Raw genomic sequence first — 9811 nt, forward strand, 5'->3', positions numbered from 1 at the left:
CCGAGAAGCCGGCTCCCACGGTGGTCTTCACAGACCCCTTGGTCCCAGCACGCGTGTTGCTCTTGCGCGTTCACACAGCGAGGCACGTTTCCCCAGTTGCACGTGGGGATTGAAAACAGATTTGCGGGGGAGGCACAGGCTTTCGATTGTTCTCAGGATTCTTTAGTACGTGGGGGGGGGAATGCCCAGGGCCCCCAACATTTGTTGTTGTTGTTGTTGTTTAGTTGTTTAGTCGTGTCCGACTCTTCCTGACCCCATGCACCAGAGCAGCCAGGCACTCCTGTCATAGCTGTCAACGTGTCCCCTTTTTTAAGGGAAATTCCCTTATTCCGAATAGGATTCCTCGCAAAAAAAGGGAAACGTTGACAGCTATGACAGTCTTCCACTGCCTCCCACAGTTTGGTCAAACTCATGCTGGTAGCTTCAAGAACACTGTCCAACCATCTCGTCCTCTGTCGTCCCCTTCTCCTTGTGCCCTCCATCTTTCCCAACATCAGGGTCTTTTCCAGGGAGTCTTCTCTTCTCATGAGGTGGCCAAAGTATTGGAGCCTCAGCTTCACGATCTGTCCTTCCAGTGAGCACTCAGGGCTGATTTCCTTCAGAATGGATCGGTTTGATCTTCTTGCAGCCCATGGGACTCTCAAGCGTCTCCTCCAGCACCAGAATTCAAAAGCATCCATTCTTCGGCGATCAGCCTTCTTTGTGGTCCAGCTCTCACTTCCATACATCACTACTGGGAAAACCAGAGCTTTAACTATACGGACCTTTGTCAGCAAGGGGCCCCCCAACATACAGTATTGGTACCTAATGCCTAAGTGGAGTAAGCCAGCAAACCCTCCCATCCCCAGCGCCTTAGTAGAGCGATAAACCTGCCATGAGGCTGGAAAAAGCTTCCCAGGAGGTGAAAGCTTTTCAGGTCTAGTTGTGGCGCTGTGACAGGAAGCTAACGGGTAACCAGTGCAGTCGGGCCAAGGTTGGCATGATAGACTCAAACTGTCTTACCCAGCCAGAACTGGCTGCTACAGTCTACACCTGGGTTTCCCAAGCTTGGATCTCCAGCAGTTTCCGGACTTAAGCTCCCATCATCCCTAGGTAGCAGGACCAGTGGTTGGGGATGATGGGAATTGTAGTCCCCCAATAGCTGGAGTCCCAAGTTTGGGAAACCCTGGCACCTCCGCTGTTTCTGAACCATCTCAAAGGCAGCAGTCTCACCAAGAGGCTACCAGAGCGTAGTCAAAAGAAGTTACAGTGGTGCCTCGCAAGACAAAATTAATCCGTTCCGCGAGTCTCTTCGTCTTGCGGTCTTTTCGTCTTGCGAAGCACGGCTATTAGCGGCTTAGCGGCTATTAACGGCTTAGCGGCTATTAACGGCTTAAAGAAAAAGGAAACAAACTCGCAAGAACTCGCAAGACGTTTCGTCTTGCGAAGCAAGCCCATAGGGAAATTCGTCTTGCGGAACGACTCAAAAAACGCAAAACCCTTTCGTCTAGCGAGTTTTTCGTCTTGCGAGTTTTTCGTCTTGCGGGGCACCACTGTATGCTGTCCCTGATCAGATAGGGCAGGGGTCTGCAACCCACGGCTCCGGAGCCGCATGTGGCTCTTTTACACCTTTGCCGCGGCTCCGGGGCGGATACTAGCGAGGGGAGGAGGCGCATTGTGCGCCCCGACACTCCCCACTGTGGCGGGTGCTGTACTGGCTGTGACGTCGCATGGGGGCGGTGCGTGCGTTAGTCACGCACCGTCCCGACGTCACCTTCCCACCCGCCCACCCGCTACATTGTAAGGGGCATGTACGCTGGTCACTGCATTGAAAGAGGCATGTACGCTGGTCACTGTTTTGAAGGGGAGTGAAGAACACACACACAAAAAAAGGTAACTTGTTAATTTAACGTTTATTTCTATGAGGAGGAGTAATTCTGAGGGGTCAAACAAAGAAATAATAATAAAAGTGACAAAAAAGTTATTTTTATAATGACGAGTTTTGCGGCTCCCAGTTTTTTTTTCTTCGGAAACGGGTCCAAGTGGCTCTTTTTGTCTTAAAGGTTGCAGGCCCCTGAGATAGGGGCACAGCTAGGCCACCAGCCGGAGACGATGGAAGGATACCCCCTGCTACTGAGGCTACCTGAACCTCAAGCAACACCAGTGGATCCAGAAGGATCCTCACGCTACGTACCTGCTATTTCAGAGAGTGCAGCCTTGACAGTTGTTGTGCGGATTGAGCTTCAGTTCATTGGCACTTATCTGAATCCATGCATGGGGCCATTCCTCTTGCAGAAGCAAAGGAGGAAGGAACTTTTCAGTGTTTTGTGGTTTAATGTAAGTTTAATGTTCATGGTTTGTTAAACTTTTAAATATATAAACATAAAAGTTCATTTGTAAATGAATTCTCTTAAAAGGGAGAATTCCCAACTTCTCCCTGCTAATTTTACACAGAAAGGTGAAACCTATTCATACCAGTTTGTGCCGAGTAGGGAGGGGGAGAAATTCAATTCAATTCACATTTAAAGGTGAACTTAACAAATTTGCATTTTCTGAAACAACAGGTAAACCAAAACATAGCCATCCTGCAAAATTTTGCACTTCTCCAAATTATGTGATGCATTTCCCCAGTCAAGTAATGCATATGTTGGAATAAAGTGTGCTTTTATTTGTGAAAACATACCAAAATGCATAGTATTAGGGAAGCAGCCTGAAAAAATGTGTATATTAGTCAAAACTGCATGCAGGATTCCTTTTTAAAGTCTCCAAAAACTACTACTGTGCTCAATTCTTGTGGCTCCTTTGCTGTGTTCTTGCATCTCTTGGGGGGAATGTCCCATTTTTAAGCATTTTATTGAGTTTTAGATTTGTTAACCATTGTAATATTTTTTAAAAAATAAAAAGTTGTATGTTTAAAATAAATAAAGTCCCAGCTGGATAGATAAATGCTTCATTGGTTTAATAACATCACGACTGCAAGAAATCATTGGTTTCAGGTCTGTGAGGGGGAAGAGGTTGTTGTTTTGAGGTGTGTGTGTGTGTGTGTGTGTGTGTGTGTGTGTTTGGGGTGTGGAGGATCCCTGTGATCCTACAGGAATGTGAGGCACCACTCCAAGAGACAGAGGGCACAGCGCTCAGCCTGGTAGCTGCTGGCTCCATAGGACAACTTCAGCCACTTTTGAAATGTAGCACATTCCTTCTTCAAGAGGAGGAACTGGCCCAGGAGGATGTACCCCTGGAAGGAAAATCAGGAAGCAGAATTAGTATTTTCCCCCAGTAGCAAGAAAAGCAGGCCTGAAATGAATGTTGAAATAAACAGAGGGGAAATGTGGCAAATCTGTGAATTTTGTCGTTTGGAATTTGAGATTGAAATTTGAGCCCAAAACATTCAGTTTTCAACACTTGATTTTTTTGTTGAACCCACCCCCCCTTCTGACGGGGGTGGGCGGGGTCAGTTTATTACCTATTCAGCTTTTCAGAATGGTTAGCTGAATAATGAAATCATTACAAAGTTTAACGATGGGCTTCCTAGTATGTTCAGTTCAGCCAAATGTGGATGAAACATTTGTCAGATATTCAATATCAGCACCCACAGTGGATAATTTTGAGGGAAATGTTAAGGGCCAAACTAGTTTTAGCCCAAAAGCTAGGCTGGGTTCACAGAGGAGGCAGTGCATGATTGCAGTTTAAACACTGTCATCAAACTGAGAGCCAAGTCCAATTCAGATGTTCTGAACGGGGCTTAAGTAAACACGCAAGGAAGAGAGAGACAGAGGAACTAGCACTGTCCTCGATCCTCATCGCCCTCCATGGGTTCAAAGGTGGCTGTGTGTAGCGGGAAAACTCCTGTACTCACAGAGGCCCCTGGGCATTTTGAAATCCTGGAAAACCAGGGCTTCAAAACATGGAAACCTCTACAAGCTCTGGAGTCCTTTCCCTTGGAGACAATCACCCTGGAACATGCAGAAGGTGACTGGGATGAGAGACATCCGTTTGGAACGCCTGGGCTCCAGCTGGTTTTGGCATCTGGCATCTGGAGAGATAAACGCCGCCATGCTCCATGGATGCAGAAAACCTGGGATCTCTTAACTGCTTGGCCAGAGGTTACAAATATAAAGTTTTCCATCTGGCAAGGAAGTCAAGTTGGCAATGTATGGAAAGTGGCCATGCAGTTCCATCTCCCATCTTGTGTGACCACTGGCAAGAATAAGACACAAGACTCCCTGCCTTCTAGACTCTATCTGTCATAATGTCCGCTTTGAAACTGGTCAGGAATGATCTAGCACTGGGGACAGGGCAGGGCTTCAACGGAGGTCTTTTGGGGCAGCATTTCACTGGACTGAGGTTGATGTGTCTGCACAACAGAAGTCCTTAACAAAAGTCCTAATAGTCACAGCCAGAGTGGAACGGGCTAGAAGATGGAAATATACCACCTCGTTATGTTCCATCTGTGAAGGATTTGTTTTTGAAGTGTGTTGAATTAGCAAAAATGGACACATTGACAGACCTGGTCTATAAAAGCAATGGTATCTTGTATAATACAAAATTTGCCCAATGGTGGTCAGGCTTTGCGAACTATTGCAACACAAATGTCAGAAATACCAGGTTTCAGATACATTTCTTTATGTGAATATGATTTAGGTAAATCATGAATTATGTGGGTTAATAAATAAAAAGTGCTGTGGCATAAAGCATTAAAACAATTACCTTGTCAAAGCCCTTTGCCGCTAGTTTTGCTCCAAGCTCCTCATTTATGCCATCAACTACTATAATAGGTTTGTCACCCATAGGCTCAGATACAAAGTCCTGGAACTTCCTGCTTCTGATAGCCATTATCTAGAACAGTAGTACAAGAGGAGGAGGCAAGACAGAGGAGTTATAATAGAATATAAATGAAAATACAAAGAATAAGGAGCCCCAGAAGTATTGAGTATAATAATAATAATAATAATAATAATAATTTTTATTTATATCCCGCCCTCCCCAGCCGAAGCCGGGCTCTGGGTGGCTAACAATAAAACAGTACAAAAGTACAGCACAAACAACACTCTAAAACCATTCATTATAAAATTAATTCATTCAAGCCACTGGCAACCATTGGGCCAGAGCTCCGCGAAGATTGCCGAGGGAGGGAGTCAGGCTGTGCCCTGGCCAAAGGCCTGGTGGAACAGCTCTGTCTTGCAGGCCCTGCGGAAAGATGTCAAGTCCCGCAGGGCCCTGGTCTCTTGTGACAGAGTGTTCCACCAGATCAGAGCCACAACCGAAAAAGCCCTGGCTCTGGTTGAGGCCAGCCTAACTTCTCTGTGGCCTGGGACCTTCGAGATGTTTTTATTTGAAGACCGTAAGTTTCTCTGTGGGGCATACCAGGAGAGATATACCTGCCCAGAGATGGATATCTGCTGGGGAAACCTCCTTAGACTTCCACCACCAAGGCCTTGTCCATGGCAGTGTCTCAGCACTGCAATTCGTTCTCCCTTGAGAAGGCTGCAGTTCCTCTGCATTGACGGTATTCCAATGCCTTTTTAAACCATGGCTACTGACGACACAAGAGCTCCCCACACTGGAGGAATGGCAGATGAAACTGATGGACTATATGGAACTGGCGGAAATGACTGGCAGAATCCGTGACCAGGGAGAAGAGTCGGTGGAAGAAGATTGGAAGAAATTCAAAGATTATTTACAGAAATACTGCAAAATTAATGAATGTTAGAGTGATGTTGGATTGAAATTAAATGGTTTCTAGCTATACAGGCTTTAAAGTTATATATAGATTAAGATTAAGGATTAGGAATAAAAAGGTTAAAAGAATGGAAAATTGGCTATTAATAGATAAAATTTTAATGTTATATTATATTAAGATTAAGGATTGGGATTAAAAAAGAGGGAAAGGAATTGCTGGACAAATAAACTAAATTGGAATACAAAAGAGGGAGGTATGAGGAGGTCCAGAAAATAAGTAACTTCAAAAGTAGTAATGAAAAGATAGAATTGATTTTAACTGTTTTTTCCCCTCTTTTTATTTTATTTTTAATTTTTAATTTTGTATTTTGTATTGTGTATTTTTCTTTTTACTGTTAAATTCTCTTTTATTGATGTGTTTCTTTTTATCTGAAACTTTAATAAATATCATTTAAAAAAATAATAAAAAAAAAACCATGGCTACTGACAAAGGTATTGTTTTTGTGGGGGGACACCCCACAAATAGATTCCATCAAACATCACCCCAAGTGTGGGTGGGAAATAGATTTAAACTGAAAGGGCTCATATGTGAATAAAAGTGCACATGGAAAAATCGAATCTGTGCAACACACACGTGCCTTAATAAGCTTGGTGCCTACCAGGGTGGATAAAAATAATATATTTTTTAGAAAAATAAAAAAAATCAATTCTAAAAAAATTAAATTGGATTTTTTAAAACAAAGTGCTTTTGGAGGAAAAACCTTTCTAAAGATAGTTTTCTATTTAAGTTACATTATAGTCCAAAGGCAATTCATCAGCAAATAAGGATTTGCCTTTAATTATGTAGCATGAGGCTTTATATGCAATGTTTAAATTTTTTGGTAAATGAATTCCATTAATCCGTTCACAATGTCATGTGCTTCCAGAGCTTTCTGTAAGATGATTTGGGGCAGTTCTTCTAACGAGAAGATATTATCACAGATGCTTGCTTTTGCAGTTCTCAAAAGTGTGAGTTTGTGTCTGCAGAGATAAATGCCTTTTCTTCACAGGAAAAATGTTATAAAATAAACATACAGTTGAGGGAAAAACCTTAATTCCATTGTTCCTTTGCAAATTTATATACACAGAATCAACCCCTTACCTCGTAAATGCTAAGTTCCAAGAGGTTCAGTGAATAGATTGTTTGGAATGGAATAGATCTGCCCAAGTAAAAGGTAAAGGGACCCCTGATCATTAGGTCCAGTCGTGACCGACTCTGGGGTTGTGGCGCTCATCTCGCTTTATTGGCCAAGGGAGCCGGCGTACAGCTTCCGGGTCATGTGGCCAGCATGACTAAGCCGCTTCTGGCGAACCAGAGCAGCACGGAAACAGCGTTTACCTTCCTGCCAGAGCGGTACCTATTTATCTACTTGCACTTTGACATGCTTTTGAACTGCTAGGTTGGCAGGAGAAGGGACTGAGCAACGGGAGCTCACCCTGTCACATGGATTTGAACCGTTGACCTTCTGATCAGCAAGCCCTAGGCTCTGTGGTTTAACCCACAGCGCCACCTGCGTCCCTATCTGCACAAGTAGCTAAGTGTAAAGCAGTAAAAATGAAAGTGCAACCTTGTGAGCAGAATACTCCATGAGTCTTGGGATCTTTGTGTAATAATTGTGCAAGTCAGTTGCATGTCTGTGCAATTCAGACTTGGGGCAAATGCTGAAGGCACTTCAGGGCTGGCAACCTTTTCCCAATTCCACTGGGTTCCAACAACTGCATTAACACTTACCTGTACAGAATCAGCACCTGAATGTAGAAGCAAATCCAAAGGGGTGGAAAAAGTAAATGGGATCTGTAAGTCCTTGGCGAGACTTTGAAGAGCTTGCCAGTCAACTAAAAACAGTTCACTGGTTCCAGGCCCTTCTCCCCAGGGCTCGCCTGACATTGTCCAAACAATAAAGTCTCTTCCTCGAACCAGTGGCGTAGCATGGGGGGTGCAGGGGGGCCCGGCCGCACCGGGCGCAACATCTGGGGGGGGCGCACTCGCAGCTCTCTGCCCCTACCTAGATCCACGGGTTAGGGGGCGCAAATTACTTGCCTTGCCCCGGGTGCTGACAACCCACGCTACGCCACTGCCTCGAACTTCAGTTCTGCAGCAGGAATCCCTGAAGATCTTTGCTCTAGTCCTTGGTTCCCCTTTTCCAGCTTTCTACCAGCCTGTTTCTACTTGGCCTGCTTTTTCTGCAAGCCCGTTCCAGCCTAGGCCTACCAACTGTATCTCTCCTCCCCTCTAGAAAAAGTACAGCAGAAAAGGTGTCCAAATATAAACAGTTAATTTACTAAACCTCGCAATAATTTCATAACTATCTCTATGCATTTCTAACAGCATAACTAAATCAGTAATTTTTGATATAACTGTAGAAACTACTCTGAATTTTTTTTATTCCAAATTTGAAACCTTATACCAGCAAAAATGAGTCTTTCTGTAAAATAATGATTTAAATCAAGCCTTACTGACTAGTGATTTAAATCGCTTTGATTTACATCAAATCCACCCAGGCTTAGTGTAGCTGTGACTGGGGAGGAACATGTCAATTCAAACGCAAAAAAATAGCAGCAATGGCGAGAGTTCAGTATCTTTGGAACTTGGATCTTATTGCATACCAAACAAAATTGTGATTTATGTTCCTGAGGGGACAGGGTGAGACTGAGGAATAATGCAGGATTTCAGTGTGTGGGGTGCCGGGTCTATGCTACCTTACTGTATGCTTGTGAAACATGGACCACTTATAAACGCCATCTCCAACTCCTCGATAGATTCCATCAATGGTGTCTCCGAAAAATTTAACACATCACTTGTGAAAACAGGTGAATTGATGCCAGTGTACTGGAAGACGCAAAGATCACCAGTGTCGAAGCAATGATTCTTACATCAATTTTGTTGAACTGGTCATGTTTGGGTGCCTGATTATCATCTTCCAAAGCAGCTACTCTATTCCCAACTTTAGAATGGAAAGCGAAATACCGGTGGTCAACAAAAGAGGTTTAAAGACTCTCTCAAGGCCAGTCTTAAAAAATGAAGTATCAACACCAACAACTGGGAAACACTGGCCTGCGAACACACCAGTTGGAGAACAGCCTTTAGCAAAGGTGTCATGGGCTTTGAAGACACTCAAACTCAGGACGCAAGGGAGAAACGTACTAAGAGGGAGGCACATTTGGCAAACCCACACTGTGATCAACTCCCGCCCGGAAACCAATGTTCCCACTGTGGAGGGACGTGTGGATCCAGAATTGGCCTCCATAGTCACTTCCCAGTAGTGATGTATGGAAGTGAGAGCTGGACCATAAAGAAGGCTGATCGCCGAAGAATTGATGCTTTTGAATTATGGTGCTGGAGGAGACTCTTGAGAGTCCCATGGACTGCAAGAAGATCAAACCTATCCATTCTTAAGGAAATCAGCCCTGAGTGCTCACTGGAAGGACAGATCCTGAAGCTGAGACTCCAATACTTTGGCTACCTCATGAGAAGAGAAGACTCCCTGGGAAAGACCCTGATGTTGGGAAAGATGTAGGGAACAAGGAGAAGGGGATGAGAGAGGACGAGATGGTTGGATACTGTTCTCGAAGCTACCAGCATGAGTTTGACTAAACTGCGGGAGGCAGTGGAAGACATAAGTGCCTGGCGTGCTCTGGTCCATGGGGTCACGAAGAGTCGGACACGACTAAACGACTAAACAACAACAAACAACAAGTCACTTACGAACTCTCTGTTAAAACTGTGTTCATGGAAGACAATCTTACTTGGCTACGAGTGATCGCCAAAGAAGAAGTATCCCTAGATGGACAGCCAGGATGCCCATTAAGAAACAGAAGAGTAGACCCAAGGGGTGGGATGCAAGTTTCTCAGAGGCCACGCCTTCCCAGGCTTCACCACCATTCAGGCACCAGCTCAGCCAGAAATAGTATGCCTGATCTGATTCTAGCCATATTTTTTTCTAGATGCAATATTTACTTGTGTGCACACGCATATTCCCACACCCCTCATGACGCTTGCCAAGTTCCTGCCTGTGTGAGCACTGGACTGTATTTGTATTTATGGAGACAGTGTGTTTATTCTGCTGCAGCCGGCTGCCCATTTCCCAACAACCAGAGTTGTTATGGAGGAGAT

The 9811-nt window shown here is 44.5% G+C and overlaps 1 protein-coding gene across 2 annotated transcripts; it reads right to left on the reverse strand.

Annotated features, from left to right (window-relative positions):
- Positions 1 to 2921: 2921 nt before the first annotated feature.
- On the reverse strand, positions 2922 to 6316 carry BANF2 (BANF family member 2). Of its 2 annotated transcripts, XM_081015070.1 has the most exons (4): positions 6129 to 6316; positions 5358 to 5502; positions 4687 to 4815; positions 2922 to 3214 (listed from the first exon to the last, which is right to left on the reverse strand). In XM_081015070.1, the coding sequence occupies exons 1-4, from the start codon at positions 6134 to 6136 to the stop codon at positions 3068 to 3070; spliced, it is 429 nt and encodes a 142-aa protein (XP_080871196.1). In that variant the 5' UTR covers positions 6137 to 6316; the 3' UTR covers positions 2922 to 3067. The 2 variants fall into 2 exon arrangements, with proteins under 2 accessions (XP_080871196.1, XP_080871197.1); XM_081015071.1 differs by lacking the exon at positions 6129 to 6316 and having other exon boundaries at positions 5358 to 5504.
- Between the last annotated feature and the right edge of the window lie 3495 nt (positions 6317 to 9811).

Source organism: Podarcis pityusensis (genome assembly GCF_964106645.2).
Source record: "Podarcis pityusensis genome assembly, chromosome: 7".
NCBI lineage: Eukaryota > Metazoa > Chordata > Lepidosauria > Squamata > Lacertidae > Podarcis > Podarcis pityusensis.

Excerpts from the sequence above, each read along its gene's own strand:
- BANF2 (XM_081015070.1), bottom strand. Across the intron at positions 4,816-5,357 it reads AGATATCCATCTCTGGGCAG|ATAATGGCTATCAGAAGCAG; the intron begins GTATATCTCTCC and ends CTACTGTTCTAG. Across the intron at positions 3,215-4,686 it reads CGGCAAAGGGCTTTGACAAG|GGGTACATCCTCCTGGGCCA; the intron begins GTAATTGTTTTA and ends TTTTCCTTCCAG.